The sequence below is a fragment of the Macaca thibetana genome, chromosome 20 (assembly GCF_024542745.1).
Source record: "Macaca thibetana thibetana isolate TM-01 chromosome 20, ASM2454274v1, whole genome shotgun sequence".
Classification (NCBI taxonomy): domain Eukaryota; kingdom Metazoa; phylum Chordata; class Mammalia; order Primates; family Cercopithecidae; genus Macaca; species Macaca thibetana.
The window spans coordinates 52,456,727-52,474,623 of NC_065597.1; the positions used below are offsets into that span (position 1 = coordinate 52,456,727).

General features: G+C 46.3%; 1 protein-coding gene across 2 annotated transcripts in view; it reads right to left on the bottom strand.

The window, feature by feature from the left end:
* The window catches only part of SLC5A11 (solute carrier family 5 member 11), a 65,819-nt gene that overhangs the window by 1,772 nt on the left and 46,150 nt on the right, over window positions 1-17,897 (bottom strand). For both annotated transcript variants that reach the window (XM_050773827.1, XM_050773828.1), the window contains exons 11-15: window positions 11,731-11,866; window positions 3,132-3,239; window positions 2,725-2,875; window positions 1,793-1,961; window positions 812-1,027 (exon numbers count right to left, since the gene is read on the bottom strand). In XM_050773827.1, the coding sequence (XP_050629784.1) occupies window positions 812-1,027; window positions 1,793-1,961; window positions 2,725-2,875; window positions 3,132-3,239; window positions 11,731-11,866 (780 nt within the window). The remainder of the gene's footprint in view (window positions 1-811; window positions 1,028-1,792; window positions 1,962-2,724; window positions 2,876-3,131; window positions 3,240-11,730; window positions 11,867-17,897) is intronic.

Consider the following 17,897-nt stretch of genomic DNA (forward strand, 5'->3'; position numbering starts at 1 on the left):
TAGAAATTCTGGGACAGAAATACTTATGCTTATTTTTACCTTTTTTTTTTTTTTTTAAGACAGGCTCTTGTTCTGTCACCCAGGTGGGAGTGCGGTGGCATGGACATAGCTCACTGCAGCCTTAAACTCCTGGGCTAAAGCAGTCGTCCCACCTCAGCCTCCCTAGTAGCTGGGATTACAGGCATGAGCCATCACGCCCTGCTAATTTTTTTCTTTTCTTTTCTTTTTCTTTTTCTTTTTTTTTTTTTTTTTTTTTTTTTTTTTTGTGAGACAGGGTCGTGCTCTGTCACCCAGGCTGGAGTACAGTGGCATGGTCATAGCTCACTGCATCGTCCAACTCCTGGGCTCTGGCAATCCTCCCATCTCGGCCTCCCTAGTAGCTGAGATTACAGGCGTGAGCCATCACGCCCTGCTAATTTTTTCATTTTTTAAAGAGATGGGTTCTCACTGTGTTGCCCAGGCTGGTCTCGAACTCCTGGCCTCAAGTGATCCTCCCACCTCAGCTTCCTGAAGTGCTGGGATTACAGGAATGAGCCACCGCACCCCAGCCTTATGTTTACTTAATGACAGTAAAAGAGGTTATCTCTCTAGAAGGTACTGGGCTCCATATGGGACGTAAGAATCAAAGCAGAAGGTGCAGATGGATTCTGATGACCTTTGCAAAGTCCTGAATAATCCTGCCCCTGAACCCCAACCCTGGACTTTTCAGCTTTTTGGACAATCAGTCTCCTTCACTTAAGTCAGTGTGGGTCAGTTTTCTGTCACTTCCAACAAAAAGTCTCAGCGGATCTAGCCATCAGCCCAAACGTACCATCTCCTTGGAGGGCGACTCTGTGAACCAGCTCACGGTGGAGACAGTGATGAGGGTGACCGTGGACAGGATCATGGAGAAGTAGAGGTAGTGGATGCTCTTCACCAGGACCGGGCGCTCATCTGGCTGGTCGCACCGAGGCTGCACGTAAATAAAGTCCAGGACCAGCCTAATCAAGCCCAGGAGCAGGCCCGAGATCAGGCCCCAGAAGGCACCCTGCAACATCAGAGCAAGATCGTCTTAGAGACGCCAAGGCCTCTGGCCTCCAGGAACCTCAAGAAGCCATCTCCAGGGCTTGTCTTTCTTGTGGTGGTCACTGCACGCATGGGTCAGCAATTTGGAAGGGTTCTGCAATACTGAACCATTTATCTTTTTATAATGAATCGACTACTCATAGATTACTAACACCCTCTTAATTTAGCTTCCCTGTTCAATAACAAAAAATGCATCAAGATACTTTTGATGAGAACCTCTCACTGCTTTTTTTTTTTTTTTTTTTTTTTTTTTTTTTTTTGAGAGACAGAGCCTCACTCTTTCGCCCGGGCTGGAGTGCAGTGGTGCAGTCTCAGCTCACTGCAACCTCTGCCTCCCAGGTTCCAGTGATTCTCCTGCCTCAGCATCTGAGTAGCTGGGATTACAGGCACCCACCAACACACCGGGCTCATTTTTGTATTTTGTGTAGTGGTGGGGTTTTGCCATGTTGGCCAGGCTGGTCTCGAACTCTCAACCTCAAGTGATCCACCCACCTCAGCCTCCCAAAGTGCTGGGATTACAGGTGTGAGCCATCGCAGCAGCCCTCTCATTGCTTTTTTGCAAAGGTCAGATAAACACCCTCTCTGTATCTTCCACCATGAAACTCACCCTCCCTCTCAACACCCAAGTCCAGCCTGTATCTCCCTCCAGTGCCCTCCCCTCCCATCCTATCCCAGTCCTCAAGGGGCAGCACTTGGTTCTGGCCTAGTGGGAGCAGTCCAGAGCTACCTTTTCATTGGTCCTCTTCCAGAAACATCCCATGATGAAGACCACCGCCACGGGCGGCTGCAGGTAGGAGCTGATGGACTGGATGTAGATGAAGAGCTGGCCACCCTGGCTGGCCTGGACCACAGGGATCCATAGGATGGAGACCAGGACCAGCAGCAGCACAAACACCCTGGTGCCAGCGGCGAGAGGCACAAATTAGCATCATCTTCCCTGAACATTTACTCCTCTTTCTCTCTCTCTTTTTTAATAGGGTCTTGTTCTGTTGCCAAGGCTGGGGTGCAGTGGTGAGAGCATAGCTCACTGCAGCCTCCAACTCCTGGGCTCGTGATCCTCCTGCCTCAGCCTCCCAAGTAACTGGGATTACAGACACATGCCAACACTCCCAGCTTATTTTATTATTTTGAGACAGAGTCTCACTCTGTCACCCAGGCTAGAGTGCAGTCTGCCATCTTGGCTCACTGCAACCTCTGCCTCCTGGGTTCAAATGATTCTCCTGCCTCAGCCTCCTGAGTAGCTGAGATTACAGGCACCTGCCACCACAGCTAATTTGTGTATTTTTAGTACAGACGGGTTTCACCATGTTGGCCAGCCTGGTCTTGAACACCTGACCTCAAGTGATCCACCGGCCTGGCCTCCCAAAGTGCTGTGATTACAGGTGTGAGCCACCTTGCCCAGCTGGGTTATAATTATTTGCTTATTCTCTTCCTTCCCTAGCTCCATAAAGGCAAGAACTGAGCCCTTTCATGGTTACGTGCCCTGTGCCTGGTACAGAGTAGGTGCTCGTTGAGCATCTCCTGAATGAACCAATGTGTTGCACATGGAGTCCTAACGCTCTTCAGCCTGGCTAAGTTGCCGGCCGGACCTGGACTTTGCCTCTGGGTGGGCTCAGCTCTCTCTTCCCCCTGCCCCAGCCCCACCCAGTAGGGACTTACCTGCCTACAATCATGAGCTCCTTCTCAGATGCCCGAGGCCGGAGGTGATTCCAGAGGTCCATGGTGAAGATGGTGCTGGCACTGTTAAAGATGGAGGTGAGGGAGGACATGAGAGCCGCCACCATCACAGCCATCATCAGCCCACGGAGCCCTGGGGGCGGAAGGGAGGTCATGGGCCTCGGCCCTTTTCTGCCAAAGCAGCCGATCCCAGTGGGCTCAACTGGAGGAGGCAGAACCTCAGGGAGGACGGCGGGGCAGAGCTTCCTGCAGGACTCAGCCTTTCATGGGGAGCCTAGAGCCTGTTCCTCCAGCCCTCCCTTCTTGGCCCTGCCTTGGATCAGAGCCCATCCAGTGATCTCCTTTCTGGGTGCTCCAGGGGACTCGATGCAGGGGTGAAGGGACTTTACCTGTGGGCAGGAGTTCCAGCACGAGTTTGGGATACGCGATGTCAGAACAGCCCGAGGGGTTGCTGCAGATCTTCCGGCAGATCTCGGGATCTGCACAAGCCACTTGATCTACGGAGGAAACACAGGCCCAGAGGTGAGCAGTCAGGCCCGCAGAGCCCCAGGCCCAGGCAACATGGGGCCGGACACAGGCTTATCATATGGAAGTTTATAGCTCAATGAGATAAAAGAGAGTCTAGACTTTATAAGCTGTGACCTTGTTACTTACGCTTTCTGAGACGAGTTGCCCTGTTTGTAAAACTAGGATAATAACATGACTTTATAGGAAGTGCTGGAAAAACTTCAGCTATTGTTATCATAACCCAGATGAAGCTGGGACACCTAGTGGCTAGTGGCCAGTCTTACAATAATGTCTTTTTTTTTTTTTTTGAGACGGAGCCTCTTGCTGTGTCGCCCAGGCTGGAGTGCAGTGGCACGATCTCAGCTCACTGCAACCTCCGCTTGCCAGGTTCAAGTGATTCTCCTGCCTCAGCCTCCTGAGAAGCTGGGATTACAGGCACCCACCACCACGCCCGGCTAATTTTTGTATTTTCAGTAGAGATGGGTTTTTGCTATGTTGGCCAGGCTGGTCTCGAACTCCTGACCTCAAGTGATCGGCCCATGGTCATTAACTCACTGTTCAGTAACCTGTCCTGGGCTAGTGAATCATTTCCTATATGGAGTAGATTCTCTTGTCAGAATGCTTCACACCCTCTGATGCCTGAAATAAGATGCCTCTAGCCCAGTTAAATCCAAACATAGCACAAAACCTTCTTCTTCCACAGACCCAACATTAACTGAAGGTTTACTATGACTCAGGAGCTTCAGCAAGCTTTGTACCTATACCTCATTTAATTTTTACAACTCTATGGGGAAGATACTGTTATTACTCCTATTTCAAAGACAGATAAACTGAGGCCCAGAGGTTAGTTTCTCCAGATTATATTGCTAGTAAGTATTATGGCCAGGAGGCAAACCCTTAGTTTATTTCAAAGCTCAGGTAGAGAAGATTGGCTTTGTAAATACCGCATTTCTAAACTCTGTGTGTGTGGTGTGGGTGTGGGTGTGTGCGTGTGTTTTTGAGACAGGGTCTTGCTCTGTCACCCAGGCTGGAGTTCAGTGGTGCGATCTTGGCTCACTGCAACCCCAGCCTCCCAGGCTCCAGCCTCCCGAGTAGCTGGAATTACAGGCAGGCACCATCACACCCAGCTGATTTCTCTTTCTTTTTTAAAATTAATTAATTTTTTATTTTTATTTTTATTTTTTCTTGAGACGGAATCTCAATGTTACCCAGACTGGAGTGCAGTCGCACAGTCTCGGCTCACTGCAACTTCCACCTGTGGGTTCAAGCGATTCTCCTGCCTCAGCCTCCCAGCCTGTAGCTGGTATTACAGGCGTGCCACCACACCCAGGTTTGTTTTGTTTTGTTTTGTTTTTTGTTTTTGTTTTGTTTTGTTTTGTATTTTTAGTAGAGACGGGGTTTCATCATGTTGCCCAGGCTGGCCTCGACCTCCTGGCCTCAAGCATTCCTCCCGCCTTGGCTTCCCAAAGTGCTGGGGTTGTGTTTTGAGGGTTGTTTTCTTCTCTCTTAATTTCCATATAGTTTCTTTAAAAATATGTGCCATTTCTCATGGATGAAGCTGGAAACCATCATTCCCAGCAAACTAACACAGGAATAGAAAACCAAACACCACATGTTCTCACTCATAAGTGGGAGTTAAACAATGAGAACACATGGACACAGGGAGGGGAATATCACACACTGGGGTCTGTCTGGGGGTTGGGAGGAAGGGGAGGGAGAGCATTAGGACAAATACCTAATGCATGTGGAGCTTAAAACCTAGGTGATGGGTTGACGGGTGCAGCAAACCACCATGGCACATGTATACCTATGTAACAAACCTGCACATTCTGCACATGTATCCCAGAACTTAAAGTTTAATGAAAAAATAAAAAATAAAAATATGTGCCATTTCTCAGATGGGTTTAGTGGAAGAGGCTCACAAGAACTCAGGATCAGAAAATACTTTTATGCAGCTGTGGACTCAGTTGAAGATTTAGGAGGGAGCTGGTGGAGTCATGGTGGAGACAGAAGTACAAATAGAGAGGTTGAGTGCTTTGTCCTGAAACTGGCACTTTAGACCTGGGGTTTAGTGGGCTTGTTAAAAAATAGGTGGCTGGCACAGACATATGAAAAAATGGTTAACATCACTAATCATCAAGGAAATGCAAATCAAAACCTCATGAGATGTCATCTCACCCTAGTTAGAACGGGGATCATCAAAAAGACAAAACATAATAAATGCTGGTGAAGATGTGAAGAACGAGGGGAACCCTTATACATTGTTGATGGAGATGTAAATTACTACAGCTAGTATGGAAAACTGTATGGAGGTTCCTCAAAAAACTAAGAACTACCATATGATCCAGCAGTTTTGCTACTGGGCATATATCCTGATATGGTTTGGCTCTGTGTCCCCACCCAAATCTCATCTCAAATTGTGATCTCCACATGTTAAGGGAGGGAACTGTAATCCCCACATGTCGAGGGAGGGAGGTTATTGGATCATGGGGGCGGTTCCCCCATGTGTACTCATGATAGTGAGTGAGTTCTCAGGAGATCTGATGGTTTTATAAACATCTGTCATTTTCTGAGTTTGGACTTCTGTCTCCTGCCGCCATGTGAAGAAGGTCCTTGCTTCCCCTTTGCCTTCCACCGTGACTGTAAGTTTCCTGAGGCCTCTCCAACCATATGCAACTGTCAATCAATTAAACCTCTTTCCTTTATAAATTACCCAGTCTCAGGTAATATCTTTATAGCAGTGGGAAAATGGACTAATACATATCCAAAGCAATTGTAATCAATATAGCAAATGGATACCTGCACCCCATTTATTGCAATGCTATTCACAATAACCAACATATGGAATCAACCTAAGTGTCTGTCAACAGATGAATGGGTAAAGAAAATGTGGTACATATATACAGTGGACTACTATTTAGCCATAAAAAAGAATGAAATTCTTTTTCATGTTCATTCATGGCAACATGGATGAACTTGGAGAATATTATGTTAAGTGAAATAAGCCAGGCACAGAAAGATAAATACTGCATACTCTCACTCATATGTGGAAGCTTAAAAAGTTGAGCTCATGGAAGTAGACAGTAGGATAGTGGTTTCTAGAGGCTGGGAAGGGTAGTGGGGAGGAGGGTAGCCAAAAGTTGGTTAATGGATAGAAAAGCACAGCTAGAAAAGAGGAATAGTGTTTAGTGTTCTATAGCACTATAGGGTGACTATAATTCACAACAATTTATTGTACATTTTCAAATAGTTGAGAGTAGATTTTGATTGCCCCCAACACGAAGAAATAATAAATATTTGAGGTGATAGATAAGCTAATTACACTGATGTGGTCATTACACATTGTATAATGTATCAAAATATCACACTGTACCTTGTAAGTATGTACAATTTATATAAAAATAATTAGTTAAAAACATTAAAAGTTAAAAATAGTAAGAGAAAAAAAAAAAAACCAAACAGATGTTCCTCCAGGGATTCTGATTCAGAAGGTTTTGAATGGGCACTGAAAGTTGGCGCTTCTAACAAGTTCTCAGGAGCCACTGCTGGACTGGGGACCACACTTTGAATAGCACTGGTCTGGGCCTCCAGAGAAGGGAGAGGGACTTCAAATACACAATGCCCACCTCACTCCTCTAACTCACCTTACTCTCTAAAATTTATTTTGCACCTCTCACTTGTACCATATGATAGAGTATTTCAATTTATAGTTTATGTTATTTTTCCATGAGTACGAGACTCATCTCCTACATTACAAAGTCGTAGGTTCATGGAACATGGTGTTGTGTCTCATTTAATAATGACTGTTGGCTGGATGTGGTGACTCACGCCTGTAATTCCAACACTTTGGGAGGCGGAGGTGGGTGGATCACCTGAGGTCAAGATTTGAGACCAGCCTGATCAACATGGAGAAACCCCACGTCTACTAAAAATATGAAATTAACTGGGGGTGTGGCGCATGCCTGTAATCCCAGCTACTCAGGAGGCTGAGGCAGGAGAATCGCTTGAACCCGGGAGGCGGAGGTTGCAGTGAGTGAGTGGAGATCACGCCATTGCACTCTAGCCTGGGCAACATGAGCAAAACTCTGTCTCAAAAAAAATAAAAAAAATTGATTGGCTGATTGGCTGTTAAGACAGATGGTCAAGGTCTTGTTATTGATCTTCCATATATCAATCCAGGTCTTCAGACATAATTTGCAAGAGTAAGAGTCAAGTTTTGGAGTCAGCTACATCTGGGTTCAAATCTGGGCTCATCTGGCACTAGCTCAGTAACTCCCAGAAAGGCATTTAGCTTAGGAGTGATCCTGGATTCCTTTTTTTCCCCCTTAACCCTTACATCCAATCCATTATTAATCTGATTGGCTCTATGGTGTACTTTCAAATCACTGCATGGGTCAACTGTTGCCTCCTCAGAAAGGACTTCCCGGGAAACCCTGTCAGAAGTAGCTCTGGTCTGACATTCTTTTTGATATCGCCTTGTGCATCCTCCTCCTGGAATTTAGCACAGTCAAAAATTATTTATTTTTTTACTCTTTTTTGAAACACAGTCTTACTTTGTCACCCAGTCTGGAATGCAGTGGCTCGAACACAGCTCACTGCAGCCTCAATCTCCCAGGCTCAAGTGATTCTCCCACTTCAGCCTCCTGAGTAGCTGGGACTACTGTGTGTGTGTATTTTTTTTTCTAGAGATGGGGTCTTGCCATGTTACCCAGGCTGGTCTCAAACTCCTGGGCTCAAGCAATCTTCCTGCCTTGGCCTCCCAAAGAACTGGGATTACAGGTGTGAGCCACTGCACCTGGTCTTATTTATTTACTTATTTCTGTCTTTGTCCTCCACCACTAGGATGTAAGACCCTCTACAGTAAGGATCCTGTAGTCTCGTTCACTTATGGGCCCCCAGAGTCTTCTAGAATAACACTTGAAAGATAATTGGCCTCAAAATATTTGTTGAATTCATGGAAGAATAAATAAATGAGTGAATGAATGATTTTTTTTTGAAACAAGGTCTCACTTTGTCACCCAGGCTGGAGTGCAGTGATCATGGCTCACTGCAGCCTCGACCTCCCCAGCTCAAGCGATCCTCAGCCTCCCATGTTGCTGGGACTATAAGCAAATGCCACCATGCCTGGCTAATTTTCGTATTTTTTGTAGATACGGGGTTTCATCACGTTGCCCAGGCTGGTCTCAAACTGCTGAGCTCAAGCGATCTGCCTGCCTTGGCCTCCCAAAGTTCTGGGATTATAGGTGTGAGCCATTACGCCTGGCCAAATGAATTAATTTCTTTAGGCTTCAATTTCCTCATCTGTAAGATGAAAAGAATAATAGTACCTACCATATAAAGTTGTTTTGAGGAAGAAATGAGGTAATACATGTATAAAATAATAATAGTAAACACTTGAATAGAGGTTACTGTGTACCTCTATACCAGGAACTGCTTTAAGCCTTGTAAAATATTACCCCCATTATACAAGTGAGGAAACAGAAGCAAAGAGACATTAAATGCCTTATGCAAGGTCAAACACCTCATAAGCGGCAGAGCAAATTCAGGCCTGGGCCTTCCAGATCAGAATCCATATTCATAGCCACACTACACTCTGAAACTCTTTTCATAGGGACTGGCCCTTAGCAAGTGCACAATGAATGTGGGTTGTTTGAAGCCATATTCTTTTCTTTTCTTTTCTTTTTTTTTTTTGGAGATAGGGTCTTGCTATGTTGTCCAGGCTAGAATGCAGTGGTGTAATAATAGCTTACTGCAGCCTCAACCTCCTGGGCTCAAGCAATTCTCCTGCCTCAGTTTCCCAAGTAGCTGGAACCACAGGTGGGCACCACCACACTTGGCTAATTTTTAAAAATTGTTTTTGGTAGGGAGGGGGTCTGGTATTGTTACCTAGGATGGTCTTGAACTCCTGGCCTCAAGAGATCCTCCTGCCTCAGCCTGCCAAAGTGCTGGGATTACAGGCGTGAGCCACTGCACCTGGCCTGAAGCCGTTTCTGTGTTTCTATGTCAAGACTTGCTGAACAGCTGTATATTTTCCAAGTCACCGCAAAACCCAGATCCCAGTTTTTAGCTCCCTCTGGGTTTTCCCAAGCCTTTTGCCCTTTCCTGGAAGCAGGACTAGGGACTATTTGTGGGTTCCTCATCCCACCTGGGCTGGAGGAACACCAGGGTTCAAGGTCTAGCACCATGGACAGTGCCCCCATTTGCCTTCCCCAACTCTTTTCTCCTACTTCTTAAGGGTCCTAAATTATTTTGACTAAACTTCTGAGCCAACCACAAACCACTTCATCCTACCCTTTCTTAGCTTCTGTGTAACATGTAGGATAAGGCACAGGGGAGGAAACTTTCTGCTTTCTATCCCCTTTAATAACATCCTTGGTGAACTTCTGTATAGATCACCAGTTTCTGACACCACAGTGTCTTCTGGTGACGTTGTCCCTCCTCACTATCATTTATCCTGTGGTATAAACCTATTCCCTTACCACATTAAGAAAAAAACTAAGGGCTGGGCGCGGTGGCTCACGCTTGTAATCCCAGCACTTTGGGAGGCTGAGGCGGGCGGATCACAAGGTCAGGAGATCGAGACCATCCTGGCTAACACAGTGAAAACCCGTCTCTACTAAAAATACAAAAAATTAGCCGGGCGTGGTGGCGGGCACCTGTGGTCCCAGCTACTTGGGAGGCTGAGGCAGGAGAATGGCGTGGGCCGGGGAGGTGGAGCTTGCAGTGAGCCGAGATCTCGCCACTGCACTCCAGCCTGGGCGACAGAGCGAGACTCCATCACAAAAAAAAAAAAAAAAAAAAAAAAAAAAAGAAAAAAACTAAGGCAAATACTCTAGAGGCCTCGATATCCCATGAGATTTGTTAAGAAAAGTACACCAGGCTGGGCACAATGGCTCACACCGTAATCCCAGCACTTTGGGAGGCTGAGGTGGGTGGATTGCTTAAGCCCAGGAGTTCAAGACCAGCCTGGGCAACATAGTGAGACCCCCATAGCTACAAAAATTACAAAAATTAGCTGGGCATGGTGGTGGGCGCCTGTAGTCCCAGCTACTCAGGAGACTGAGGTGGGAGAACTTCTTGAGCCTGGGAGCTCCAGGCTGCAGTGAGCTGTAATCATGCCACTGCACTCCAGTAGTGACAGAGTGAGACCCATCTAAAAAAAAAGAAAAGTACCCCAGGCCGGGCACAGTGGCTCACGCCTGTTGGGAGGCCGAAGTGGGAGGATCATGAGGTCAAGAGATCGAGACCATCCTGGCCAACATGGTGAAATCCCATCTCTACTAAAAATACAAAAGTTAGCCGGGCATGGTGGTGCATGCCTGTAGTCCCAACTACTTGGGAGGCTGAGGCTTGAGAGTCACTTGAACCCAAGAGGCAGAGGTTGCAGTGAGCCGAGATCATGCCACTGCACTCCAGCCTGGCAACAGAGTGAGACTCTGTCTCAAAAAAAAAAAAAAAAAAGTACCCCAAAAAGGATTTCACTGGGCCAAAGTTACCCAACCCAACGACTAAGCTCAAACACTAAAGTAAGAGAGAAACTTTCACATGAGACTTCAGAGAACTGCTCTGGAACCACAAGACCTTAGCCTAGTTGGTGGTTTCAACAAAATATAGTTGAGGCAAGATCCCAGTTGAGTCTCCACTCAATTTGGCCTGGGATACCTATAGGACCTGCCCATTGAACCAATGTTGAGAAACAGCATAGAGTCACTGGATGCCTAGATAGAGATGCCTCAGTCTCATCACTAGGAAAGGACTCTATGGCCAGGCATCGTGGCTCATGCCTGTAATCCCAGAATTTAGGGAGGTCAAGACAGGAGGATCGCTCGAGGCCAGGAGTTTGAGATCAGCCTGGGTAACATAGTGTGACCTTGTTTTTACAAAAACTTAAAATAGCCAGGTGTGGTAGTGCATGCCTGTAGTCTCAGCTACTTGGGAGGCTGAGGCTCCCAAGGATCCCTTCAGCCGAGGAGTCTGAGGCTGCAGTGAGCTATGATCATGTCACTGTACTCCAGCCTGGGTGACAAAGTGAGACCCTGTCTTTAAAAAAAAAAAAGCCCAAAAAAAAAAAAAAAAAAAGGACTGGGTGTGTTGGCTCACACCTGCAATCTCAGCACTTTGAGAGGCCAAGGCAGGAGGATAGCTTGAGGCCAGGAGTTCAAGACCAGCCTGGGCAACATAGCAAGACCACATCTCTATTTTTTAAAAAAAATTAGCCAGGCATCGTGGTGCATACCTGTAGCCCCAGCCACACAGGAGACTGAGGTGGGAGGATTGCTTGAGCCCAGTAGTTCAAGGTTACAGTGAGCTATGACTGCATCATTGCACTCCAACCTGAGTGACAGAATGAGACTCTGTCTTAGAAAAAGAGAGAAAGGACTGTAGTCACATTCTCTTGAGGCTTCTAATAATATGTTTAGAATAATTCACATGGTCTGAGACTCACATGCCGATGACCTCTTCCCCTAGCTGTGTTCTCACCTGGGAAGAGGATGCGGCTAACCATCCCAGGGAACACCATTATGAAGAGGGGCAGCACCTTCAGGTACGCAGCCATCAGAGCACCTCCTTTGGCATGGGACAGGTTCTTGGCAGCCAGGGTCCGCTGGACAATCACCTGGAAAAGATCAAGGGGGTTGGAAACTGGGAATGCTGATATGGTTTGGCTGTGTCCCCACCCAAATCTCATCTTGAATTGTAGCTCCTATAATTCCCACATGCTGTGGGAGGGAGCCAGTGGGAGATAATTGGATCATGGGGGCAGTTTCCCCCCATACTGTTCTCATAGTAGTGAATATGTCTTGTGAGATCTGATGGTTTTATAAGGGGAAACCCCTCTCACTTGGCTCTCATTGTGTCTTTGCCTGCTGCCATCCATGGAAGACGTGACTTGCTCCTTCTTGCCTTCTGCCATGATTGTGAGGCCTCCCCAGCCATGTGGAACTGTGAGTCCATTCACCCTCTTTATAAATTACCCAGTCTCAGGTATGTCTTTATCAGCAGTGTGAGAATGGACTGTATTAAAAGGCTTTCTCTTAAGGCAAAAAGGGTGTGTTTAGCCTCTTGGTAGGTGTAGGAGACTTAGGATCTTGGTTTGCCACGCTTGTGTTTGAAGAAACATCTCTTTCCTATGCTCAGTCCCTGTGGTCTAATTCAGGTAGCTAAGACACCCACCCCATTCCCTCCCTACTCTTTTATCCAGGGGTTATGCCTGGCCAATTAAAGTCCTCCACAGAATTATTCCACCTCTGTGGCTACCATGATCCATTAAGGAAAAGCATGTCCCCAAGGCAATCCAACCACACCTCTCCATGGAATTTCTTCCTTAAAAAGGCAAAGGAGGCCAGGTGCAGTGGCTCACGTCTGTAATCCCAGCACTTTGGGAGGCTGAAGCAGGAGGATTGCTTGGGGCTGGGAGTTCGAAACCAGCCTGGCCAACATGGTGGAACCCCATCTCTATAAAAAATACAAAAATTAGCTGGGTGCATTGGTGTACGCTTGTAATCCCAGCTACTTGGGAGGCTGAGACAGGAGAATCACTTGAACCCAGGAGATGGAGGTTGCAATGAGCCAAGATCATACCACTGCACTCCAGCCTGGGTGATAGAGTGAGACTCTGTCTCCAAAAAAAAAAAAAAAGAAAGAAAAGAAAAGAAAAGGAAAGAGGTTTCCTAACTCCTGGTGCCTCCTTTGCAATTGCTAACTGTGAACGAGGTGTAGAGCTGCTAGCTGCATCTCTGCCATCATATGGGATGGCCTCTTTGACACTAAGTCATCACAGAGAAAAGAAAACCAGGAAATGGAGAGAAAGACAATGTGTGATGATGTAGTATCAGAGACAGGCAGTCTGGGTTCAAATCCTACCTCCCCACTTCCCACCTATCTGACCTTGGGCAAGCAGCTTCACCTCTCTTGGCCTCTGTTTCCTCATTTATGAAATGAGCATAATACCAGCGCAGTTTTGAAAATTAGAGAAGTGAAAGTACTTAGAATACTTAGAATATGACACACAGTAACTGCTTCGTAAATATTAGTTGTTTCCATTGCCATTAACCACCTCTGGACTCCCCATCATGTAAGTTTTTTAAAATGCCTTTTTTTTTTTTTAAGAGATGGGGTCTCACTCTGTTGCCCAGGCTGAAATGCAATGATGTGATCATAGCTCAATGATGCAATGATGTGATCATAGCTCACTGCAGCCTCAAAGTCCTGGGTTCAAATGATACTCCCGCCTCAGTCTTTCAAGTAGCTGGGACAATAGGCATGAATCACCACACTGAGCTAATTTGTAAAATTTTTATTTAGAGATGGGGTCTTGCTATATTGCTATATTGAGGAGGCTGGTCTTGAACCCCTGGCTTCAAACAGTCCTCCTGCCTCAGGCCCCCAAGTAGCTATGTCACCACACTTGGCTACATTTTATATTTATTTTTATTTTTTTGTAGAGACAGACTCTCACTATGTTGCTCAGGCTGGTCTCCAACTCCTGACGTCAAACAACCCTCCTGCCTCAGCCTCCCAAAGTGCTGGGGTTATAGGCCCAGAAAAAAAGAGCCTTTTTATCCTTAAACTATTTTTTCCACACAAACAACTAAATGAGTCCTCACTAAATCATCCAAGAACCCTTAATGAGAAGAGTGTAGTGAGGTAAGACTTGCTGCAAACCCCATACCACAGCCCCAATAATTATTTTAGATTTCACAGCACATTTTGGTGGGGAGAGAGATGTCACCTGGGGCAGCATTTCATCTGCAGAATCCATGGGACTGAACCTTGTCAGAGCCAGTTGCCCAAAGGCATCAATATGCTCCAGGACAGTGTGAAATATGCAGTTTTTGTTAATGACCTAACTGCATTAGCAGTGAGACAAACCGGGCTTAGTGGACACGTTTCAAGGACAGGTACCCATGCCCACTGGACACAACACATTCAGCCAGTCAGAATTCAAAAAAGCTCTGATCACAAGCTGGCCATCCAACGGAGGGGTCCCCTCCCTCCCTTCCCTTCCCCTCCCCTCTCCTCTCCTGTCCTCTCCTTCCCTGTTTCCTCTCCTCTCTCTCCTTTCCTCTTTTCTTTTCTTTTCTTTTCTTTTCTTTTCTTTTCTTTTTTGAGATGGAGTCTCGCTCTGTCACCCAGGCTGGAGTGCAGTGGCGCCATCTCGGCTCACTGCAAGCTCCGCCTCCCGGGTTCAGCCATTCTCCTGCCTCAGCCTCCCGAATAGCTGGTACTACAGGCTCCTGCCACCTCGCCCAGCTAATTTTTTGTATTTTTGGTAGAGATGGTTTTTAGTTTCACCGTGTTAGCCAGGATGGTCTTGATCTCCTGACCCGTGATCCGCCCGCCTCGGCCTCCCAAAGTGCTGGGATTACAGACGTGAGCCACTGTGCCCGGCTAAGTGGTTCTTAAGAAGTAACATCTCAGTTGTGGGGGAAAAAGTGAGCTGAGAGGAATGAAAATGCAATGTGAATATGTGGGGAGGAGGGGTTATGGTTAGCTATGTCAGCCATCTGTTATGGCATCTGTCATCTAGCTACCTTATCTTTCCTTGCTTTTTCCACAATAATCATGTACAAATTTTCCCTTCCTTGATGTGGGAAAGGAGGAGGGAGAGCTGTCATGGTGGAGCACGGTGACCAGGGAGCAGACGTCTGCACAGAAATGCAGCTGGGGGTGGGTTCCCAGAATTGAGAGCATCCAATAGGTGCGGTACAATGAATGAATGGAGCGATTGAAAGTGCAGACGGACTTAGGTGTGAATCCCCCCACCAGCTCTTTGTGATCTTGGATGAGTTCCTTAACCTTTCCAGGCTCAGCTCTCTCATCTGTAAAATGGGGATGATAACTGTGCTTGCTTTTCAGGTGTCTAGCAGCTCTTTAGCAAAGAGGGCAGTCATGATTATTGTCATTGTCATCATCACCGCTGTTAGATGAAACCAGAGAAAGAAGTTCCAACAGGTCAACTAAATAGAAATAGATGAGAGTAGGATTAGATCAGAAACCGGATCAGAGAGCTGTAGGTCAGAAGTACAGAAATCTGTCTGGGCGCGGTGGCTCATGCCTGTAATCCCAGCAGTTTGGGAGGCCAAGGTGAGTGGATCACTTGAGGTCAGGACTAGTGACTAGCCTGGCCAACATAGCAAAACTCTATCTCTACAAAAAATACCAAAGATTAGCTGGGCGTGAGGGTGCATGCCTATCGTCCCAGCTACTCAGGAGGCTGAGGCATGAGAATTGCTGGAACCCAGGAGGCAGAGGTTGCAGTGAGCCGAGATTGCACCACTCTACTCCAACCTGGGCGACAGAGAGAGACTCTGTCTCAAAACTAATAATAATAATAAATAATAAAAATAAATAATAAAAAAGAAGTTCAGAAACCTGAAAAGAGTAAACATTGGTTCAATAAAGGAAGGAGGAAGATGGTCTCGGGGGAATACCTGGGCAGGTGAAATTGTCTCTGGCTTGTTTTTACAAATAACTTTTTCCCAGTGGCAGAATGGGTCAACTGTCTTGTCTTGTTTTGTTTTGTTTGTTTTTGAGACACAGTGTTGCTCTGTTGCCCAGGCTGGAATTACAGGCATGAGCCACTGTGCCCGGCATGATTAATTAATTTTTTGAGATGGAATCTCACTTTGTTGCCCAGACTGGAGTGCAGTGGCATGATCTCGGCTCACTGCAACCTCTACCTCCTGGGTTCAAGTGATTCTCTTGCCTCAGCCTCCTGAGTAGCTGGGATTACAGGTGCCCGCCACCACACCTGGCTAATTTTTTTTTTTTTTTTTTTTGTATTTTTAGTAGAGACCGGGTTTTGCCATGTTGGCCAGACTGGTCTCAAACTCCTGACTTCAGGTGATCCACTCGCCTTGACCTCCCAAAGTGTTGGGATTACAGGCGTGAGCCACTGCACCTGGCCGGTGTGTTAAAATTAAAGCCCATGATGTTAGCCTGGATCAGTCCTGTTTCTCAGGGTGTCTCCTATCTGAGATTTGCTAAGGAGGTGAAGGGGGTCTCTCTCTTAAAGGGGCAGTACATGTGCATTGCTCTCATCACTGCCTTGGTCATTAGATCTTGACTCAAAGGAGGGCTGGCCTGTGGATGGGACCTGGGTTTCATTTTCTGTGAAGTCTCCTGCATCAAATCAATTGTTCAATGCCATGATTATTGCTTTAATTAAACTCTCATCAGCCCTCACTATGCAGTATAACTCCCCAAGTGATACATAGGCCTCTGATGTTTCATGTAACACAAAAAGAATATTTGAACACGTGATATATTCACTCAGTTTAAAACCTGAGAAAATATGATATGCAGTGAATCAGCTCCCACTCATCCTTCCCACCTGCCCTGCCTCCCTGCCCACAGGTATCCACTCTTCTTAGTTTTGTATACATCTGTCCAGAGTTTATGCACATATAAGCAAACACAAATATTGGTTCTATTCTCCTTTTTTTTTTTTTTTAATACAAAAGGGCTTCTTGTACACATAGTTCTGCATTTTGATTTTCTCCTCTCTTTTTTCATGCCAGTTATATATCTGCCTTTGCTCTGGATGTGCCTTCTGCTGCAAACTCTTCCTCCAAAAATCACGGGGAGCTCTCGCTCTTCTACAAAGTCTTTGGTCAAAGGTCACTTCTCAATGACACCTCCCCTAAGCACCCTACATTATTTGAGACAGGGTCTTGCTGTCTCAAGCCTGTTGCCCAGGCTGGAGTGCAGTGGTGCAATCTCAACTCACTGCAGCTTTGACCTCCTGGGTTCCAGCGATCCTCCCACCTCAGCCTCCCAAGGAGCTGGGACTCCAGGCGCACACCACCATGCCTGGCTAATTTTTTTTTTTTTTTTTTTTTTTTTTTTAGAGACAGGGTCTCACTATGTTGCCCAGGTTGGTCTCAAACTCCTGGACTCAAGTGAGCCTCCTGCCTCAGCCTCCCAAAATGCTGAGATGAGAGGTGTGAGCCACCTGTCACCCCGTTTTAAATTGCACTACCACACTCTCAATCTCCTTGACCTCACTCTACTGCTTAAAATGTATTTATCATATTTTAACTTCTCACATACTTTACTTATTGTCTCTGTCTACTCCCATTAGAAGAAGGGACGCTCCACAAGGGCAGAGAGCTTGGTTTGACTTATTAGCTCCTGGTTTTAAGTGCCCAGAAGAGTGCCTGGTATGTAGAGGACAACCAGTGTGTATTTGTTGAACAAATAATGTCCAATAGGAGTTTTAACCCCCATTTAAAAGGTATCATCTCCTTTGCCTACTGGATATTCCCAGTTAAAATAATTAAATAAATAACACCTAATACATTAAGCAAAGTGTATTAGGCCGGCTGCAGTGGATCACACCTATAATCCCAGCACTTTGGGAGGCTGAGGCAGGAGGAGGAAGTCTGAGAGCAGCCTGGTCAACATAGTGAGACCTGCATCTCTACTAAAAAATAATAAGAATAATAATAAATAACTGGGCATGGTGGCATGTGCCTGTAGTCCCAGCTACTCAGGAGGCTGAAATGGGAGGATCTCTTGAGCCCAGGAGATGAAGGCTGCTGTGAGCTATGATCATGCCTCTGCCTTCCAGCCTGGGTGATAGAGTAAGATCCTGTCTCAGGAAAAAAAAAAAAGCAGAGTGTTGAGTTTTCCCCTTTGCAAAT